At 38.8% G+C, this 23,281-nt stretch overlaps 1 protein-coding gene across 4 annotated transcripts in view; it reads left to right on the top strand.

Moving 5' to 3' along the window:
- The window catches only part of COG5 (component of oligomeric golgi complex 5), a 288,655-nt gene that overhangs the window by 37,314 nt on the left and 228,060 nt on the right, over window positions 1-23,281 (top strand). For all 4 annotated transcript variants that reach the window (XM_055590250.1, XM_055590249.1, XM_055590251.1 and 1 more), the window contains exon 6: window positions 3,961-4,081. In XM_055590250.1, coding sequence (XP_055446225.1) covers window positions 3,961-4,081 — 121 coding nt within the window. The remainder of the gene's footprint in view (window positions 1-3,960; window positions 4,082-23,281) is intronic.

The raw sequence follows: 23,281 nt of genomic DNA, 5'->3' as shown, positions 1-23,281 counted from the left end.
TTAAAAAAAATAAAAAAAAGAAAGAAAGAAAGAATGATTGTAAAAATAGTAAAAATATATCTAGGACTTTCTCCGGTTTTTTTGTTAGTATTGCAGGTTCAGTTCATTTTTGGCTAGTTCCTTGGTCCAACTTATATTTCTCAAGATCTATAGGCCCCTTCCTATGTAGTTGGTACTAACCACAGGGTTTTAATCTATTGCCTGTAGCTTCCAAGGCGGTTCCCTCTGTTATAGCTTCTTCTGTTTGCTGGTCTCTTCAGTGTCTGGTTTCCGCCCTGACACAAAGGGGACTGTGGAGGACACTTTTTTTTTTTTTTTAGGCTAACTTGTTCAGTCGCGCTGAGGGGAGGTAGGGAGGGATGCTGCAAATAAATAACACTGGCGTGTGCTCGAAGTGCCTCAGCCACACTGGGTCTGCCCCCGCTCACGGCGCGTGTAGCCTCCCTGCCCACGCTGCTCAGGCTCTAGGTTGCTCTGCCGGGAACCATCCGTGGCCTGCGTTTTGTGCCCTTCCCAGGTCCAAGCAGCTCAGGTGATGAGGTGTTTGGCGCATGCGATTGCTGCGACTTATAGCCTCCCCGCCGCTCGGTTATCTAGGTGTGCACCGGCACACCTTCTCAGGCAGATGTTGACCGTCTAGACCCCCAAGAAGTTTTACTTAGCAAAGAAGCCTGCTTACAGTTTTATAGATAATGTCTCTCTCGGGCTGCGATTGTCCCCTTCCGGCTCTGGCTGCCTATCACTGGAGGGGGATGGTCCGCCGCCGGCTATCTCTGTTCAGTCCTTTGTTCCGTGCGCGGGCCTGGCGGTGTCTTAGGTTAGGGCTGGCTTCTCGCGTGGTAGATATCCCACAGTCTGGTTTGCTAGCCCAAATTATTTCGCTCAGATAGCGCTTGGGGTACTCAGGCCAGATCTTGCGATGCAGCCCGCGCCGCGCCTCCCTGCCCAGCCCCTGCTTGCTAATGGAGGATGCAGGCATCTGCGCTGCTTCTCCGCTGGGGGAGTTATCGTAGGGCTCACAATGTGCGGGTTTTAATTGCTTATTTATTTTTCCTCCCTGTTATGTTGCCCTCTGTGCTTCCAAGGCTCGGCACAGATTGGCAGTGAGAAGGTTTCCTGGTGTTTGGAAACTTCTATCTTTTTAAGACTCCCTTCCCGGGACGGAACTCCGTCCTTCCCTCTTTTGTCTCTTTTTTTGTCTTTTATATTTTTTCCTACCTCCTTTGGAAGACTTGGGTTGCTTTTCTGGGTGCCTGATGTCCTCTGCCGGCATTCAGAAGTTGTTTTGTGGAATTTACTCGGCGTTTAAATGTTCTTTTGATGAATTTGTGGAGGAGAAAGTGTTCTCCCTGTCCTACTCCTCCGCCATCTTAGCTCCTCCTGATCTTTTGAATTATATGCTTCCATGACCTATTCATAAAATAAATCAAATTTAACTAAAAGATTTTTTCACAATTTATTGTGATACACACAGTCAAAGGCTTTGGCATAGTCAATAAAGCAGAAATAGATGTGTTTCTGGAACTCTCTTGCTTTTTCCATAATGCAGTGGATGTTGGTAATTTGATCTCTGGTTCCTCTGCCTTTTCTAAAACCAGCTTGAACATCTGGAAGTTCACGGTTCACATATTGCTGAAGCCTGGCTTGGAGAATTTTGAGCATTACTTTACTAGTGTGTGAGATGAGTGCAGTTGTGCGGTAGTTTGAGCATTCTTTGGCATTGCCTTTCTTTGGAATTGGAATGAAAACTGTCCTTCTCCAGTCCTGTGGCCACTGCTGAGTTTTCCAAATGTGCTGGCATATTGAGTGCAGCACTTCTACAGTATCATCTTTCACGATTTGAAATAGCTCAACTGTAATTCCATCACCTCCACTAGCTTTGTTCTTAGTGATGCTTTCTAAGGCCCACTTGACTTCACATTCCAGGATGTCTGGCTCTAGGTAGGCAGGTCAGGAAGCAACAGTTAGAACTGGACATGGAACAACAGACTGGTTCCAAATAGGAAAAGGAGTCTGTCAAGGCTGTATATTGTCACCCTGCTTATTTAACTTATATGCAGAGTACATCATGAGAAACACTGGGCTGGAAGAAGCACAAGCTGGAATCAAGATTGCCAGGAGGAAAAAAAAAAAGATTGCCGGGAGAAATATCAATAACCTGAGATATGCAGATGACACCACCCTTATGGCAGAAAGTGAAGAGGAACTAAAAAGCCTCTTGATGAAAGTGAAAGAGGAGAGTGAAAAAGTTGGCTTAAAGCTTAACATTCAGAAAACGAAGATCATGGCATCTGATCCCATCACTTCATGGGACATAGATGGGGAAACAGTGGAAACAGTGTCAGACTTTATTTTTTTGGGTTCCAAAATCACTGCAGATGGTAATTGCAGCCATAAAATTAAAAGATGCTTACTCTTTGAAAGGAAAGTTATGACCAACCTAAATAGCATGCATATTCAAAAGCAGAGACATTACTTTGCCAAGAAAGGTTCATGTAGTCAAGGCTATGGTTTTTCCTGTGGTCATGTATGGATGTGAGAGTTGGACTCTGAAGAAAACTGAGCGCCAAAGGATTGATGCTTTTGAACTATGGTGTTGGAGAAGACTCTTGAGAGTCCCTTGGATGGCAAGGAGATCCAACCAGTCCATCCTAAAGGAGATCAGTCCTGGGTGTTCATTGGAAGGACTGATGCTAAAGCTGAAACTCCTATATTTTGTCCACCTCATGCGAAGAGTTGACTCATTGGAAAAGACTCTGATGCTGGGAGGGATTGGGGGCAGGAGGAGAAGGGGACGACAGAGGATGAGATGGCTGGATGGCATCATCGACTCGATGGATGTGAGTTTGAGTGAACTCCAGGAGCTGGTGATGGACAGGGAGGCCTGGCGTACTGCGATTCATGGGGTCGCAAAGAGTCGGACACGACTGAGCGACTGAACTGAACTGAACTAAAAGATTAAGATGCCTAAATCTTCAGTTTGTGATGGCGGGGGGCGGGGGGGTCGAGGCGGAGTGGACATTATTTTATTATTTTAAGTACTTCAAACTCTTGTTACTCACAAAAGCAGTCAGTTAAACATGTTTAGTACTTGGCTGCCTTGATTTACATATGTTTGTAAACATATATTTGATTGTACATTTGTGTATGTTGTATGTGCACAAGTGGGGCTGTGTGTGGCTCTGAGGTGTATGTGTATTTCTTTCAGAAAAAATGTTTATAGTTGAAGCCTCAGGACCCTGTCTTCCTAGGTCTTTTAATTATTATTGCCACCAGTTAGGATTTTCCTCCTTAGATGGGAGATATTGTTGCTTCATCCAGCTTCAGGATCATTCAAAGATGGCTGTGATGTAGCAACATAGACTGTCTCTCTTTTCTTTATTGTCACCACTGAAGCTGACGGTAATTACATATATGTTACTCCATCAGTCTCCTTTCTTGTCATTCTCTCCTGGCAGTCACCCTGGATTACCTCTGTCTAAAAATACATGAGTCATTATTTCATGTCTTAGTCTTTTGAATAGGTAAAGACCCAGGATTGGATGTAATAACAGAAAAGGGAATAGAAGGTGACATACAAATTATAGGTTAATTTTTAAAATAGCTTTCTCTTTTACATGTAGTTATTAATGATAAATTAGGAAGAATCAATTAAGGGCATGCTTATTCTTTAAGGTCTAGTAAGTCTGTTCCCCTAGGGACGTAGGAACAATAAACTAAGAAACAATAAGGAACAGTAGTAGGAAGCTAAGCAGCTCTAGCACAGTGGTTGTCAACCTTGGCTGTACACTGGGCCTGCATAAGGATATTAAAACAAAAACAAAAACCTGATTCTGCTTTAATTGGTCAGAGCTCTGTCTTGCCTGGATATTGGATCTCTAGCATCTGGAAAGATTAGACAGTCGATTCACTATGTCATGAAACTTCATGGATTGACTTTACTTACTTAACATTTCACAGGTTGCCTGTGATTTGCTTCGGAGAATCATTCGCATCTTATATCTCAGTAAGAGACTCCAAGGACAACTGCAGGGGGGAAGTAGAGAGATAACAAAAGCTGCTCAGAGTCTCAATGAACTTGGTAAGTCCTCTTGTTCATAGATTCACTGGTTGAAGGATATTTGTGTTTCCAGTTTTTGGTGATTATAAATTTAAGCTACTTTAACATTTGTGTATAGGTCTTATGTGAACTTAAGTTTTCATTCTGTAGGGGGAAATGTTCAGAAGTGCTGTTTTTTAGGTCACAAGTCTCATGTTGATATGGTGCCTAGAAGATCTTTTGAATTCATTTCTCATTCATCATTCTTTTCTCAAACATTTAGAGCAGCCTCTTGACATTTGAGGGTTTAACAGTCACAGCTTTGATTATTAACAAGTTGCAAGGTCCATGATGAAGGAGTTCATAATTTTTTAGGCAAAATTTTGAATATCTTCTAAGTACATAAAGAACCACCTAACACCTGCATTTTAATGAGGCTTTGTGATTTTCTACTTTTCATTGGGTACCCAGTAATTTTTCTGAAGTGGATGTGGTTAGTGGAATTTGTACCATTTTAGGTTCAGAAAGTCCTTGATTACATCCATCTCAAATATCAAGAGTCTCCTTACTCTTAGTAATGTGTTTTGAAAGTAGTTGTGCTAAAAGAATATCAGAAAGATGTGCATTTTATGTTCTTTTTGAATTTTCCTATCTTTGATATTTAAATTATGTAGTCATACTGTAATGCTTATTGCTTGTTTTTGATTATAAAAATGTAGTATCCTTCACAAATCATGCTTCAACAGCATTTCAATTTATAATGTTCAGATACATTGCTTAGGCACATCATTGGGAATATATTGAACTTGTAATCTAGTGTGCTTGGAATATGTTATATAAAAAGTTGATTTTTAAGCAGTGAGACATACGTTAGAGTTTTTTCATAATATGTGCTAAATATAAAAGTAAAAAATCCTAGTATCAGCTGTTATTTTTTGCTTTGTCACATTTAATTTCTGTGCTCCAAAAAATAAAATATAGGGTGATAGAATCATTAAAAAGCAAACACACATTATTCCAAGGCTTATTATATTTATCATCACTTACACTCTTCCATAATAAAAAATCACTAGGTTTTGATTTTGATTATCATCTCTTCTAGAAACAGCATATGCTGTGAGGCAAATGGTGATGTCTTCTTTTTTCTTCATTAAGGCACAGATTATGTGCTATTCAAAAATTTCAGAGGCATCATGTCTTCATCATTCCCCACTGTATTCTTGGACAGTCCTGGCATTGATAATAAGGAGAGCCAAGAGGGAGATAAAGTTTCTACATTTGGAGTTAATGTTTTAATAATGTTAATAATTTAGTAATCACTGTAACGGTACACATGTACACTATAAATGACATTTCTGTGATTGGAACTTCTGTGAAATTATCATGTTTATATTTGTATGGTTTTGGTTCTCATTAGAAAGAATACGATGATAAACAGTAGCAGGTACTTGAAATTAACTTAAAACCAGTCTCTCAAACTTGAAAGGTCTTGAGGCTTGAAATGTAGTGACCAGATGAAATACATCATCATCTGGAAATTAATTATATTCTGAGGGACTGGGGGGAATGTCAGTGACTGCTAATGGGTGCCACTCTTTGGAGTGGTGAAAATGTTCTGGAATTAAATACTGGTGATTGTTGCACAACTTCTGTCACTACAAAAAGCCACTGAATTGTATGCTGCAAAAAGTTGAATTGTATGCTGTGTGAATTATATATCAATTTAAAGTTATTTATCAATTAAAAAGTGTATTCTGGGACCTAGCATGCTGGTACATTTTCTTTTTTAAAAAATTGAGGTCTAAGTGATATATGGTAAACTGCAGCATATTGAAAATTTACATATTGGCAAGTTGTGACTTGAAGCCATCAGTATTATAGTGAACATGACTATCTCCCTCAAAGTTTCCTTATGCCCCATGTTAATTTTTTCTCATGCATTTATGGATCTGCTTTCTATGGAATCAGATAGTTCATATGTGGGTTTTTTTTTTTTTGGCCTCTTTCAATCAGCTTAATTATTTTGATGCGTCTGTGTTGTGTGTATCAGTAGCTCATTCTGTTTTATTGCCAAGTAGTTTTCCATTATATGGATATTCCCCAGTTGGTTTATTCATTCACCTGTAGATTTGTATTTCAGTTGTTCCTAATTTTTGGTTATTACAAATCAGGCTATCATGAACATTCATATAAAGGTGTTTTTATAGACATTTGCTTTCATTTCTCTGTGATAAAAAATATAGGTGTGGAACAACCAGATCATATACTAAGTATATATGATCTGAAATTGCCCAGGTATTCAACCCAAAGTTGATGAAAACTGTACTTTCTCTACATCCTTGGTAACACTTGTTACAGTCAGTCATCTTAATATTAGCCATTCTAATAGGTATGTAGTAGTATCTTGCTTGGAGAAGGCAATGGCAACCCTCTCCAGTACTCTTGCCTGGAAAATCCCATGGACGGAGGAGCCTGGTAGGCTGCAGTCCATGGAGTCGCGAAGAATCAGACATGACTGAGCGACTTCACTTTAATGCATTGGAGAAGGAAATGGCAACCCACTCCAGTGTTCTTGCCTGGAGAATCCCAGGTACGGTGGAGCCTGGTGGGCTGCTGTCTATGGGGTCGCACAGAGTTGGACACGACTGAAGTGACTTAGCAGCAGCAGCATCTTGCTTTGAGTTCACAAGAAGAAGTTAGTAGAGCTAATAAATGAATCTAGCAGGATTTCAGGATATATGATGAATATATAAAATTACTTGTATTTCTACATAATAGTATTAACAAGCAATTGGAAATTGAAATTAAAAAATACCACTCATAGTAACATCAAAAATATGAACTACTTAAGGTTGAATTTGACAAAAGATACACACGACCTGTATACTTAGGGTTGAATTTGACAAAAGAGGCAAATAGACGGGGAAACAGTGGAAACAGTATCAGACTTTATTTTTCTGGGCTCCAAAATCACTGCAGATGGTGATTGCAGCCATGAAACTAAAAGACACTTACTCCTTGGAAGGAAAGCTATGACCGACCTAGACAGCATATTAAAGAGCAGAGACATTACTTTGTCAACAAAGGTCCATCTAGTCAAGGCTATGGTTTTTCTAGTGGTCATGTATGGATGTGAGAGTTGGACTATAAAGAAAGCTGAGCGCCGAAGAATTGATGCTTTTGAACTGTGGTGTTGGAGAAGACTCTTGAGAGTCCCTTGGACTGCAAGGAGAACAAACCAGTCCATCCTAAAGGAGATCAGTCCTGGGTGTTCATTGGTAGGATTGATTTTGAAGCTGAAACTCCAATACTTTGGCCACCTGATGTGAAGAGGTGGCCATTTCACTCATTTGAAAAGACCCTTATGCTGGAAAGATTGAGGTCAGGAGGAGAAGGGGACGACAGAGGATGAGATGGTTGGATGGCATCACCAACTTGATGGACATGGGTTTGGGTGGGCTCCGGGAGTTGGTGATGGACAGGGAGGCCTGGCGTGCTGCGGTTCATGGGGTCGCAAAGAGTCGGACACGACTGAGCAACTGAACTGAACACAAGACCTATATACTGAGAACTAAAAACATTATTGAGAACAATTAAAAAAGACCTAAATAAGTGAATAAATTTTGTCTGTGAATTGGAAGACTTGATCGTTTTTAATATGCCCAGTCTCTCTAAATTGATTTGTATAGATTCAACACAATTATAGTCTGAGTCCCAGCAGGCTTTTATTAGCCATTGACAAACTGATTGTAAAATTCATAATCAAATGCAAAGGATCTCAAATAGCCAAAACTTTTAAAAGAAAGTAAAATTGGAGCATTAACCATACCTGACTGGAAGACCTATTGCAATGACTTCTACTAACCAAGACAAAGAGATAGGTCAATGGAACGAAGTAGAGAGCCCAGAAGAAGATCCACACATGTAAGAAAAATGGATTTTTGGCACATTTATTGAAGAAAAGATAGTGTTCTCAACAGTTGGTACTGGAACAATTGGATAGCCACATGTAAAACAGGGAACTTGTATTCGGACCTACTTCATATTAAAAAATAAAGCAAAACTGAAAGTGGCTCATAGTCCTAAATGTAAAACTTAAAACTATAAAACTTCTGAATGGAAACAGAGGACATTTTTATGACTTTGAAAATGATTTCTTAGATGTATAACCGAAAGCACAGTCCCCTCCCCCCACCACCACACACAAATTGGTAAATTAGATGTTCTCAAAATTTAAATTAAATTTTAATTCTCAAAATTTAAATTTAAATTTCTATGAGTGATTCTGTTAGAGGAATGACAAGCCATAGACAGAAAATGTTTGCAGAGTATATAGTTGATAAAGGACTTGTATCTAGAATATATGAAAAACTTTGAACATTGGTAAGAACATAAACAACCCAATTAAAAAATAGGCAAACTCTTTGAACAGATACTTCATCAAAGAATGTATGTGAATGGAAAGTGAAGTGAAGTCGCTCAGTCGTGTCTGACTCTTTGTGACCCCCATGGACTATAGCCTACCAGGCTCCTCTGTCCGTGGGATTTTCCAGGCAAGAGTACTGAAGTGGGTTGCCGTTTCCTTCTCCAGGAGCTCTTCCCAACCCAGGGATCGAACCCGGGTCTCCTACATTGCAGACAGATGCTTTTACCATCTCAGCCACAATGGAAAATATGCATATAAAATACTCAACATCATTAGGCATTAGGGGAGTAAAAATTAAAATCAAACTGGTAACTTATTGACAGAATAAGCAGAATTTTTTTAGTGCAGACTTATATGTAGTTTTCATTCAGATTATTATGTATGGTTAAAAAAAACTAGTGCAGATTTCAAGATTAAATTGTATCACAGTGAATAGTGACTTCTTCAGGAAAAGTCTTGGGAGTAGATAATTTCGGTCTTTTTTTGAGCATTAGTTAAGGCAATACACTTAAATCACATTTAAGATATATCATGTTTATACAGTGAATGTATTTTATGCTGAGTGGCACAGCCAAAAAAAGAAAGTATATCCTCCATTAATTTTCATTGTGTCTGGTCTGTTCTGAGTTTTATAATTTTGTTGCTAAGTTGCAGCATATTAGCACCATATATCATGAGAAAATATTCTTAAAACCAAATTTATCACAGAAGCATTTTATGAAATATTTATTATGGAAGGAATGGATAGTCTAAGTTCCTTTTATCAATTAATATCCTTTTTATAACTGATACTTTCTCAATCTGATAAAACAGCACTTATATGCAAACATTTTTGATTTATTCATAGGTGGGAAAAAGTATGATTTATATAGTCTTGCCACATAATAGGTGATTAATTGATGAACTAATTAATTTTTTTGAGATGTCTGTAAGATAATATAGTTGATGAAAATTTTAGGAAGTTTTATTTCAGGCTTTTAAAAATTGTTTATTAGTGGGAAATTTGTAAATAATCCATATAACTGTTTCCAGGAATAAATTAGGTCTAAGATGACTTCTTTTTTAGTTGAAGTATAGTTGGTTTGCCTGGGAAATCCCATAAACAAAGGAACCTGGCAGACTATAGTCCATTGGCTGGCAGAAGAGTTGGATATGACTTCGCAACTGAACAACAACAACAAATAGTTGTTTTACAGTGTTGTGTTAGTTTCTGGTGTACAGCAAAGTGAGTTACACACACACACACACATGTTCTTTTTAGTATTCTTTTTCATCATGATTTATTTCATCATGGTTTATTGAATATACTTCCCTATGCTACACACAGTAGGACCTTGTTGTTTATTTTCTATGTAGTAGTTTGTATCTGGTCATCCCAAACTCTTACTTTATTCCTTTCCTGTTTGGTAACAGTAAGTTTGTTTTCTATGTCTGTGAGTCTGTTTCTGTTTCATAGCTAAGTTCATTGCGCCATACTTTAGATTTAATCTGCAAATGATATCATATGGTATTTGTCTTTCTCTTTCTGACTTAATTCACTTAATATGATGATCTTTAGGTGAGATAATATCTTAAATGCATTTAAAACATATATAGCTTCAACATAGCAAATTCAATACATGCCTTTTTAAACCTGCAGTATTGGTCACATATGATGACAAATGTTTTCAGTGACTGTGTTTGATCTGTTGTTTTGTATCGCTTAAGTTGTGTCAGACTCCTTGTGACCCCATGGGCTGCTGCACGCCAGGCACCTCTGTCCTCCACGGTCTCCTGTAGTTTGCTCAGATTCACGTCCATTGAGTCGGTGATGCTATCCAACCATTTCATCCTCTGCTGCTCCCTCCTCTTGCCATCAGTCTTTTCTAGCATCAGGGTCTTTTCCAATGATTTAGATGGTCTCAAAGTGAAAATGTTAGTCACTCAGTTGTGTCCGATTCTTTGTGACCACATGGACTGTAGCCCTCCAGGCTCCTCTGTCCATGGAATTCTCCAGGCAAGAATACTAGAGTGGATTGGTGGGAATGCAAACTAGTACAGCCACTATGGAGAACAGTGTGGAGATTCTTTAAAAAACTGAAAATAGAACTGCCTTATGATCCAGCAATCCCACTGCTGGGCATACACACTGAGGAAATCAGAAGGGAAAGAGACACGTGTACCCCAGTGTTCATCGCAGCACTGTTTATAATAGCCAGGACATGGAAGCAACCTAGATGTCCATCAGCAGATGAATGGATAAGAAAGCTGTGGTACATATGCACAATGGAGTACTACTCAGCCATTAAAAAGAACACATTTGAATCAGTTCTAATGAGGAGGATGAAACTGGAGCCTATTATACAGAGTGAAGTAAGCCAGAAAGAAAAACACCAATACAGTATACTAACGCATATATGGAATTTAGAAAGATGGTAACAATAACCCTGTGTACGAGACAGCAAAAGAGACACTGATGTATAGAACAGTCTTATGGACTCTGTTGGAGAGGGAGAGGGTGGGAAGATTTGGGAGAATGGCATTGAAACATGTGTAATATCGTGTATGAAATGAGTTGCCAGTCCAGGTTCAATGCACGATACTGGATGCTTGGGGCTGGTGCACTGGGACGACCCAGAGGGATGGTGTGGGGAGGGAGGAGGGAGGGGGATTCAGGATGGGGAGCGTATGTATACCTGGGGCGGATTTGTTTTGATGTTTGGCAAAACTAATACAGTGTTTCAGGTTTAAAAATAAAATAAAATTAAAAAAAAAAGAATACTAGAGTGGGTAGCCATTCCTTCTTCAGGGGATCCTCCTGACCCAGGGGTCCAACCCAGTTCTCCTACATTGCAGCCAGATTCTTTACTGTCTGAGCCACCAGGGAAAATACTTACATATGTGATTGGATTCAGCTACCCCCAGATCGGGGTGATGCTGTGCTCAAATCCAGAATAATGGGTTTATACTGATATTGAGGGTTGCCAGTAGTTGAAGACATAATTGTGTTATCAATAAAATAACATACCGATAAACCCTCATTTTTTAACTAATTGAATTTAATGTTAGTCAAATTTATATTTAACAGATAATACCCATCAGTTCAGTTCAGTTCAGTCTCTTAGTTGTGTCTGACTCTTTGAGACCCCATGAATCGCAGCACGCCAGGCCTCCCTGTCCATCACCAGCTTCCGGAGTTCACTCAGACTCACGTCCATCGAGTCAGTGATCCCATCCAGCCATCTCATCCTCTGTCATCCCCTTCTCCTCCTGCACCCAATCCCTCCCAGCATCAGAGTTTTTTCCAATGAGTCAACTTATCGTATGAGGTGGCCAAAGAACTGGAGTTTGAGCTTTAGCATCATTCCTTCCAAAGAAATCCCAGGGCTGATCTCCTTCAGAATGGACTGGTTGGATCTCCTTGCAGTCCAAGGGACTTTCAAGAGTCTTCTCCAGCACCACAGTTCAAAAGCATCAATTCTTCTGTGCTCAGCTTTCTTCACAGTCCAACTCTCACATCCATACATGACCACTGGAAAATGCATAGCCTTGACTAGACGGACCTTTGTTGGCAAAGTAATGTCTCTGCTTTTGAATATGCTGTCTAGGTTGGTCCTAACTTTCCTTCCAAGGAGTAAGCGTCTTTTTATTCATGGCTGCAGTCACCATCTGCAGTGATTTTGGAGCCCAGAAAAATAAAGTCTGACACTGTTTCCACTGTTTCCCCATCTATTTCCCATGAAGTGATGGGACCGGATGCCATGATCTTCGTTTTCTGAATGTTGAGGTTTAGGCCAACTTTTTCACTCTCCTCTTTCACTCTCATCAAGAGGCTTTTTAGTTCCTCTTCACTTTCTGCCATAAGGGTGGTGTCATCTGCATATCTGAAGTTATTGATACTTCTCTGGGCAATCTTGATTCCAGCTTGTGCTTCTTCCAGCCCAGCGTTTCTCATGATGTACTCTGCATATAAGTTAAATAAGCAGGGTGATAATATACAGCCTTGACGTACTCCTTTTCCTATTTGGAACCAGCCTGTTGTTCCATGTCCAGTTCTAACTGTTGCTTCCTGACCTGCATACAGGTTTCTCAAGAGGCGTGTCAGGTGGTCTGTTATTCCCATCTCTTTTAGAATGTTCCACAGTTTATTGTGATCCACATAGTCAAAGGCTTTGGCATAGTCAGTAAAGCAGAAATAGATGTTTTTCTGGAACTGTCTTGCTTTTTGGATAATCCAGTGGATGTTGGCATTTTGATCTCTGGTTCCTCTGCCTTTTTAAAATACAGTTTGAACATCTGGAAGTTCACTGTTCATGTACTGTTGAAGCCTGGCTTGGAGAAGTACTTTGCTAGCATGTGAGATGAATGCAATTGTGCAGTTTGAGCATTCTTTGGGATTGTAATGAAAACTGTCCTTATCCAGTCCTGTGGCCACTGCTGAGTTTTCCAAATTTGCTGGCATATTGAGTGCAGCACTTTCATAGCATCATATTTTAGGATTCGAACTAGTTCAATAGTAGTGGAATACTACTCAGCCATGAAAATGCATTTGAGTTAGTTCTAGTGAGGTGGATGAACCTTGAGCCTGTTATACAGAGTGAAGTAAGTCAGAAGAGAAAAACAAATACCATATATTAAGTCATATACATCTGGAATCTAGAAAAATGGTGTTGATGAACCTGTGTGCAGGGAAAGAATAGAGATGCAGATGTAGAGAATGGACTTTTGGACACAGTAGGGGAAGGAGAGAGTGGGATGAATGGAGAAAATAGCATCAACATCTGTACACTCTCATGTGTAAAATAGATAGCTGGAGAAAAGTTTCTGTATAACACTGTTTTGACCTAGAGGGGTGGGATTGGAAGAGGAGAGGGAGGCTCAAGAGGGAGAGGATATATGTATAATCATGGCTGATTTGTGTTGTTGTAGAGCAGAAACCAACACAACATTGTAAAGCAGTTTTCTTTCAATTACAAAATAAAGACATAAAATGGCTTATCTAGGTTTAGAAATTATCTGTAGGAAACTATACTTGACCAATTTACTCTGCCATTAGTGACAGCTAGGCTAAAATAATTTGTACTTGCCTTTTATGCATATGCAGTCAAAGTCCATAAAGTCAGATGAGCTTTGTAAATTTAAATTGCTTTGATAAAAATCTATGTAGGTTGAGAATCCATGCATTAATATTAGTTTTTTCATATGATTAGAGTTAATGTTCAGTGCAGACTTGAATTTTGTGTATACAAAATCTCTGTATTCCTAAAGAATGAATGGATACAAGAATGATTCATGGAGTCTTAAGTAATGTGCAAATATAGAACAATAAAGTTGCCAACTCATTTTATCTTTACTTTGCCTTTTGAGTCTACTACTATTAAAAGTTATTACTCTATTTTGAAAGGATGACATATTTTGTGAAAATTTTTACTTAAAGTTTTATGGGATCTTTTTTCTGTCTGTTTAACTAAGATAAGTCAGTTCTCTAAGGCAAGTTCTCTGAGGCAAGTCTTTCATTTACTTAGAAGAGAAACAGAAGAACTGTACCCATAGAAGTTATTCTTTCTTTTAGCCAAAGCTAGTTTAAAAGCAGCAACACCCTTTCTCTAGTTTTCAGATATATTTAATATGAGGATTCTAAGTTTTTAGATGGTTGTGTCTTGCACTGATGGGTCTTATTGATTTTTGTTTCTGGGCTATAAAAAGTGTCATGCTTTCCAGAAGTTTTCATTTAACCCTGTGGGTCTTTCAGGGTGTCTTTAGCTTTGTGGGAAGCTTTCTTCCAGATAAAGATTTGTGGAACATCAAGAAAGTGAAGACAGAGAGTGGTAGAAACGAGTGCCAGTGGTAGAAACCAGTGCTGTTTCACAGTGAGAAGTAGAGTTAGCCTTGAGTACGTTGTTAAGATACTTAGATATTTTTCCATTTAAGAAGAGGTAAGGATTTCGTGATAATGTCTATCTAAATTGATGGATTCTTTGATGGTAGTATTTGATGAAGATTGCTGAGTATTTTGAACTCTGTAGTTTAGTCTAGGAATTTTTTTTTATTTAGCCAAAAGATGGTGACATGCTCTTTTGTTCCTTGCTTTAAGTCAGTGCAGTTCAACAAGTATGGTGTAGTATGGTGAAAGTGAAAGTGTTAGTTGCTTATTCATGTCCGACTCTTTGTGACCCCATGGACTGTAGCCCTCCAGGCTCCTCTGTCCATGGGATTTTCTAGACAAGAATATTGGCGTGGGTTGCCATTTCCTTCTCTGGGGGATCCTCGCAACACAGGGATCTAACCCAGGTCTCCTGAATTGCAGGCAAATTTTTTACCATCTGAGCCACCAGGGAAACCAATTGTATGGTAGGCACAATAATGCGTCTCCTCAAAGATACAAGAACACTGGACTGGGTTGCCATTTCCTTCTCCATCTTACTCACTGCTGCTGCTGCTAAGTCGCTTCAGTTGTGTCCGACTCTGTGCGACCCCAGAGACGGCAGCCCCCCAGGCTCCCCCGTCCCTGGGATTCTCGAGGCAAGAACACTGGAGTGGGTTGCCATTTCCTTCTCCAATGCATGAAAGTGAAAAGTGAAAGTGAAGTCGCTGAGTCGTGTCCAACTCCTAGCAACCCCGTGGACTGCAGCCTACCAGGCTCCTCCATCCATGGGATTTGCCAGGCAAGAGTACTGGAGTGGGGTGCCATTAGAACCTATGAATACAGTACTTTATATGGCAGAAGGAACTTTGCAGATGTAGTTTCTTGTGGACCTTGAGATGAGATTACTCTGATTATCCAGATGGGACCATTCTAAATACTTGAGTTTTTGAACATGAAAGCGGAAAGCAGAAGAGTGAGCCAGAGAAATGGAATGGTAGAAGAGGAGGCTGGAGAGATTTGAAGCGTGAAAGTACTTAACCTACCATAGATGGCTTTGAAATTAAAGGAAGGGAGGCATGGACATGCAGATGTCCTCTAGTAGCTGGGAACTGTCGCCAAATGACAGTAAGGAAATGAGAACCTCAGTGCTACAACCTGAAGGAATTAAATTCTGCCCACATAATGAATGAACTAGGAGAGGGTATCTCTCTTAGAACTTCCAGAAAGGAATGTAGCTATGGTAACACCTTGATTCTCTCCCATTGAGACTCATTTTGAGTCCCATTGAGACTTCTAACCTTCAGAACTGGAAGATAATAAATGTGTAGTTTTCAGCCTTCTAAGTTTGTGGTAACTTGTTCTGGTAGCAAATAAAAAGCAAATGCATCTATACCATATCAGCTATCTGGATGAAGGATTATTTGTTGTTGTAAGAAAGAGAGTGGCTGATCTGTGAAGTTCTGAACTAGGAAAACCTTATCAAAACAAAATAAAATACACATACAAGCACAGAAGTGCCAAGCTATATAACTTTTTATTTTCAGGAAATGGGTACTTTCTTTATACACAGATATGAAATATTAACATGTTTTTAAAGTTAACAGCTGTAATGGAATAGGGGTTGTAAAATATCTTGCATACTCTTCTGATATCATGGCTAATGATACATCTTTTTCCCTGTTGCTCTTAAGAAACAAATAATGGCCTCAGGCCACATTAAAGATTTTATAGGTTAACGATTTGGGCTTAGAAGAAAACTAGTATTTATTCTAATCAAGCTTATGTATGGCTTCCCTGATAGCTCAGCGGTAAAGAATCTGCCTGCAATGCAGGAGACGTGAGTTTGATCCCTGGGTGGTGAAGATACCCTGGAGGAGAAAATGGCAACCACTCCAGTATTGTTGCAGGGAAAATCCCATGGACAGAGGAGCCTGGTGGGCTACAGTCCATGGGTTGCAAAGAGTTGGAGACAAACTTAGCACATACACACAACACATACAAGCTTAAATAATCAATTCTATACTGATAAATGTTTTAAAACCCTACTATATGCTTGCCTCTAAGACTGTTTTAGAGTTATTGCCCTGAATAATAAATCCATTCTTGGTCTTTGGGATATTTGTAGGATGTTATTCCAGATCGGATTATAGGCACATGATGGAGCCTGGTTATGTGACATAGTTACTTCTAACAGAAATAAGAATAATGTTTAGTCAGGATCTCAATACAATGAACAAGGCATTTTGCATAGAATTAATTTCCTAGTAAAGTTAGTAGTTCAATATCCTGTTTGCTTTTAAACTATGATATGAGGACTTGTGCTTGGTCTTCTCCATAAATGCTGAGCTGTGGTAATTGCTGGACAGATGGTGGAGGAGGCAGAGAAGGTATTTTTTGTTTTAATAAAGCTTGGCGGTGCTTAAGAATAGCCATCTAATTGATGTAGAGACTTTCTACCTAAAACAAAGGAATGTGAAAGTGATATTCCAGAGTGGGTTCAGTTCAATTCAGTCGTTCAGTCGTTTCCGACTCTTTGTGACCCCATGAATCGCAGCACGCCAGACATCCCTGTCCATCACCATCTCCCGGAGTTCACTCAGACTCATGTCCATCGAGTCAGTGATGCCATCCAGCCATCTCATCCTCTGTCGTCCCCTTCTCCTCCTGCACCCAATCCCTCCCAGCATCAGAGTCTTTTCCAATGAGTCAGCTCTTCTAGCACTGAAAATAAAAACTGAAAAGGAGTAGCCGGGAAGACTTCTACTGAGGATAAATGACTTAAGAACAAATCTTGTTGAATGGGCACTTGGAGGCTAGTTCTTTTAATGTAATAACTGGAACAACATAGTATTCACAAACTTTTCTTTCATCATAGTAATATTCTCTTTACTGACACTTTAAAGACTTCAATACATCCTAAAATTATACCATAAAATAACATAATTGTTCCTGCTATGTATATAGTTTATGATTAAGAGACAAGAGAACATAGGCTTTGAAGCCATCTAGAGCTTGATTTAAATCCCATTTCCATCCCTGTTGCTCACTATGTTAGTTTTGACAAAGTAAATTCTCTCTCAGATTTCAAAGGACTGTTGGGTAGATTTAATGAGACAAATTTATAGATTGTCTTCGACCTTGCCTAGCATATAGTAGGTCCCTCAGTATTGCTTTCCTTTTGTCCTTCTTTCTTTAGAAATAGAACTAAAGGATGAATTTGTTAATATATATTTTGAAGTCACATTGGTTATTCATCATTATCTGTGGTTGTGTGTTCCACTTTTACGTGTTCAAAAACGCCATCCTTTTCATTCATTTTTTAAAATCACATAATATACATTTTTTATGCATTTTTTTTCTGGTAACAAAATAGTGAAGCATTACTATAAAATTTTCAAGTTAAAGATGGGCTCTGTCTCTCTATGTGTTTGTGTGCTCAGTTGTGTCTTATTCTTTGCAACCCCATGGACTGGAGTCCACCAAGCTCGTCTGTCCATGGAATTTTCCAGGCAAGAATGCTAGAATGGGTTGTCATTTCCTGTTCTGGGGGATCTTCTCAACATAGGAATCAAACCTGCGTCTTTTGGGTCTCCTGCATTGGCAGGTAGATTCTTCACCACTGGCACCACTGATGTGGTGAATAAACACATCTAAACACATTAAGTCTCATATACTGAAGTGAGAAAAAGTATTTTTTTGAGTAACTAGACTAATTAATACATAGTTGTTTTTTTTTTTTACAACCATAATACATCACATAATTGAAAACACATTAAAAAATAAAATTTCAGAAAAATGATAAAAGCTGTCATTCATTGACTGCTTGTGGCAAGTACTGTGCTAACCATTATATATATTTTATCTTATTGAGGTTTCACAACCTCAGTGAGATAAAGTAGATGCTCTCATTTTGCAGATGGGCAAACAGAGCTTCGATGAGATTAAGTAGCATTCCTAGGGTCACACAGCTAGTAAGAAGAGGATTTCGACTTGCACTTATTTATTTCTTCTACTTGTTCTCTGGTGGAGGTGCTAATGAGAACCACAGTGCTATAAGACAAAATAATTTTGTCATGTTGGGATTTTTGTAAATTTTGGGTACAGGCTTAGTTCAGTTGCTCAGTTGTGTCCGACTCTTTGTGACCCCTTGGACTCCAGCATGCCAGGCCTCCCTATTTATCACCAACTCCCGGGGCTTGCTCAGACTCATGTCCATCAAGTCGGTGATGCCATCCAACCATCTCATCCTCTGTGGTCCCCTTCTCCTCCTGCCTTCAATCTTTCCCAGCACTGGGGTCTTTTCCAGTGAGTCAGTTCTTTGCATCAGATAGCCAAAGTATTGGAACTTCAGCATCCGTCCTTCCAGTGAATATTTATGACTGATTTCCTTTAGGATTGGCTGGTTTGATTTCCTAGCACTCCAAGGGACTCTCGAGTCTTCTCCATCACCACAGTTCAAAAGCATCAATTCTTGGGCGCTCAGCTTTCTTTATAGTCCAACTCTCACATCCATACCTGAGTACTGGAAAAACCATAGGGTAGCAGCTATAACAATACTATTTGTGAGTAGAAGTTGAAGGACTTTTACAGCTTAAAAACAACTTAAAAAATTTTAATGGAATGGTTCCTCTTCTCCATTGATGCTGCCTACATTTTTCTTTTGAGATATGAGATTGGTCTGGGATTTAAATGTGTTCATTCTGAGTATTCTAAGAAAACAAAAATATATCTTAGGGGTTTGTCTTTTGCTTCTGGTTATTCTAGAAAACATTTAAGAGCATAAAAGAGGCATCATTTAAAGAGATCTCAGTTTTATTTTTAACACTTTATTTAAGTATAAAAAAGATGCACCAAGTACACACTTTAATGAATTTTTTTAGATTTGATAATCTGACCTAATTAAAAGTACAGGGTAATATCAGAAAACTTACAAAAGGAACATACCAAAGGCTGGAGCAGTTGCAATTAATGTGCAATGTTTATGGATTTGCCCAGAATTTTAAAAATGAAACATGTTTCATATATTTAACATTTTAAATTTGGGAAAATATGTTGTTTTAAATGTAGGAGTATTTTATAAAGTATGCTCGTAAATTAAGGTAACGTAAAGCTGAAGAGAAACAAGATCTGAATATTAAAAAAGCAGTCTCTATCTGCATAGTACCTTTGTGAAGATAATGACTATTTTTAATACATCCTAATGACCAATTAATTTGACTTTCACAGTCTCAATTTTACTTGTATAAGTTTCATTTAATAATATTTAAAATAATTTTATTATTTTTGTTCTTTTATTTCTGGATATGCTGGGTCTTCATTGCTGCGCAGGCTTCCCTCTGGTTGTGGAGAGCAGGGCTACTCTGCAGCTGCAGTGCACAGGCTTCTCATCATGGTGGCTTCTCTTGTTGCAAAGCACCGGTTCTAGGTGTGTGGGCTCAGTAGCTGTGGTTCCCCGGACCGTAGAGCACAGCCTCAGTGGTGTGGGGCACAGGCTTAGTTGCTCCACAACATAGTAATATGATTTTATACTTATGTTTGATGACTATTAAGTTCCTAAATTTGACTGAGGAAGGAATTTTGATAAGGCCTGCCATAGGGTATGAATTTTTATTTTTTTCAGAATAATCAGCTCAATTGTAGTGTTATTTAAAAAATTAAGTACTACTGTCATACTACTATCAATGGTTTAATAGAATAATTTTTGAATTTTTAAAATTATAATATTTTATTTGTGAAAACAAGAAAGTTAAGGTATATATTAATTTCTGAAAAACTAGGAAGTGTAGGTACATATCACCTAGGAATTCATTTTGGGAAATCTCCCAACTATTTCCTTGTACATTACAACATCTATTATATATATTCTTTTATATTAATATTACATTACTTTCATGTTAATAAACATAAATATATCATTTTAATGCTAAGTAATATTCAGATGAAAACTTTCTAAAAATTTCTGTAAATAGTCTATTCTTGTTAACTGCTTTGGTCATTTTAATATTATTTACTGGTATAACTATCCTTTGATGACCATGCTTGGAGATATATTTTTGCACAATTATTTCATTGTTAGGATAAATTTAAGAAGTTGAATTCCTGGTCAGAGGTTATGTTTAAGGTTTTTGCTTAATGTTTCAAAATGAACTTCTTTCTTGAACTAATGTGAGAAAATATACCTATAACTTTGTCATCATTAATAGGCATTAGCTTTTAAAAATTATTTGCCAGTCACACATGTGAAAAACAGTATATTAACTTATTTTTTAACTTATTCTAATTTGCATTTTGTTTTTGCTGTGTTTGTCATTTGCTTTTCATTGATGAATTAGTTGTTTCTGGCCTGTTTTCCTGTTGCTGTATTGGTTTGTAGACATGTATTCTTTACAAAATATAGGTAGAATTGCTCTGCGTTATAGACGTCCCAGTTTATCCTACTCTTTCCTTTTTTTAAGTATAATTTTTACAACTTTATGGTTACATCTGTTACTGTCGATCAGCCAGTGCTGTTCCTCAGTCAGTTATTTCAAGGCTGTTTCCTTTCTGCTGCTTATCCAGGAACATGTGCTCCATTGTTCTTCGTTTGCACTCTTTAAAAAAATTATTGATCATTTTTGGCTGCACTGAGTCTTTGTTGCTTTGCACAGGCTTTTTCTAGTTGTGAGCAGTGGGGGCCACTTCTCATTGCCATGTGTGGGCTTCTCATTGCCGTGGTTTCTCTCTTTGTAGAGCATGGGCTCTAGGCGTGCAGGCTTCAGAAGTTGCAGCTTGTGGGCTCTAGGGTATGCAGACTTCAGTGGTTGCGGCACACAGGCTCAGTAGTTGCGGCTTGTGGGCCCTAACATGCTTGGACTTCAATAGTTGCCACACCCGGGTTTGGTAGTTGCAGCTCACTGGCTCTGCGGGGTGAGCTAGTAGTTGTGGTGCACCGGTTTAGTTGCTCTGAGGCATGTGGGATCTTCCTAGACCAGGGATTGAACCCATGTCCCTTGTATTGGCAGGTGGATTCTTACCCACTGTACTACCAGGGAAGTCCCGTTTACACCCTGTTTGTAGTTATGTTTGGCCTTGTGATATTGATGCTGACATTTCAGTCTTGTTGCCACTACTTTTGTAAGTGCCTGCAGCCCAAACCTTTTATGAAATCTTTGGGCAAGTGAGGGCTAAGTGCTATTATAATGAGCCTTATAAAAGTGCTTTTATGACTTAAAAAAAATGCTTACAAGTTAGGTGACTTATTTATCATGGCAACTAGGATTTTATGGCTATTGCTGCTTGCCAGTTTTGAGTGGGCATTTTATGACCTGTCTACTAGATCCTGTAACATATGTTACTCATTAAGATTTTAAAAACATTTATGTAGTTTGAGAAGTTGGTTGTGTTGTGGAACCAGTAAGTCTATTTGTTAATATAAACGATAGTGATAGAAGAAAAGATGTAAAAGCTTCTCATCTTCTTTCTTGGATTTAACAATAGTAATAAAATATTTAATGGTGTTCTTTATCGTGTGTTCAAAGTGCAGTTTTATTTTTGTTTGTTTTTTAGTTCATGGTAATTATTCATATTGTATATTTGAATCATTGATAGGTAAGATGTTTTAATGAGGACTAGACATTTTGGGTAAAATAGATTTATCTTAAACTTAGTTGATGAAAATTCAGTTTATTAACTTTTCATTTTGGAATTTTCTAGCAGCCATCTCTGCTAAGTGTCATTCTCCTGATGTTAGTCTTTGCCTTAGCTCAGGTAGCTCTTTTGGTTTGTGGTTTTGCAATTAACCATTTTTCTGCCACAGAGTTTTTCTAGAACTTCGTTGAGAGAATATTTATGAAAGATTTTTCTGAAGGTTAATCAATTTTTCCATTTCTATTAATCAGTGAATCTTTGAAAGTAGGGAAGTGAGGATGAAAGGAATAAGTACATCATAATTACTGGGTGCCTTTTTTGTTTGTTTTTAAGAATATCTGTTTTCTTATCAGTTGGAAGTGCCATCTTTCTCTTCCAACTGGTCTGCTCGGCTCCATTGTTGTTATTGTTCAATAACTAAGTCATGTCTGACTCTTTGCGACCCCATGCACTGCAGCATTCCGGGCTTCCTTGTCTATCACCAACTCCCAGGGCTTGCTCAAACTAATCAATGTCCATTGAGTTGGTGATGCCATACAACCTCTTATCCTCTGTCATCCCCTTCTCCTCCTGCCTTCAATCTTGCTCAGCATCAGGGTCTTTTCCAGTGAGTCAGTTCTTTGCACCAGGTGGCCAAAGTATTGGACTTTCAGCTTCAGCATCAGTCTTTCCAATGAATATTCAGGACTGATTCCCTTTAGGATGGACTGGTTTGAGCTCCTTGCAGTCCAAGGGACTCTGAGGAGTCTTCTTCAACACTGCAGTTCAAAAACATCAATTCTTCAGCTCTCAGCTTTCTTTAAGGTCCAACTCACATCCATAAATGACTACTGGAAAAACCATAGCTGACTGGATGGACCTTTGTTGGCAGAGTAATGTTTCTGGTGACTGCAGCCATGAAATTAAAAGACGCTTACTCCTTGGAAGGAAAGTTATGACCAACCTAGATAGCATATTGAAAAGCAGAGACATTACTTTGCCAACAAAGGTTCGTCTAGTCAAGGCTATGGTTTTTCCTGTGGTCATGTATGGATGTGAGAGTTGGACTGTGAAGAAAGCTGAGCGCCGAAGAATTGATGCTTTTGAACTGTGGTGTTGGAGAAGACTCTTGAGAGTCCCTTGGACTGCAAGGAGATCCAACCAGTCCATCCTGAAGGAGATCAGCCCTGGGATTTCTTTGGAAGGAATGATGCTAAAGCTGAAACTCCAGTACTTTGGCCACCTCATTCGAAGAGTTGACTCATTGGAAAAGACTCTGATGCTGAGAGGGATTGGGGGCAGGAGGAGAAGGGGACAACAGAGGATGAGATGGCTGGATGGCATCACCGACTCGATGGACGTGAGT

This window comes from Bubalus kerabau, chromosome 8, assembly GCF_029407905.1.
Source record: "Bubalus kerabau isolate K-KA32 ecotype Philippines breed swamp buffalo chromosome 8, PCC_UOA_SB_1v2, whole genome shotgun sequence".
NCBI classification, from domain to species: Eukaryota; Metazoa; Chordata; class Mammalia; order Artiodactyla; family Bovidae; genus Bubalus; species Bubalus kerabau.
This window is presented reverse-complemented; position numbering and strand designations above follow the sequence as displayed.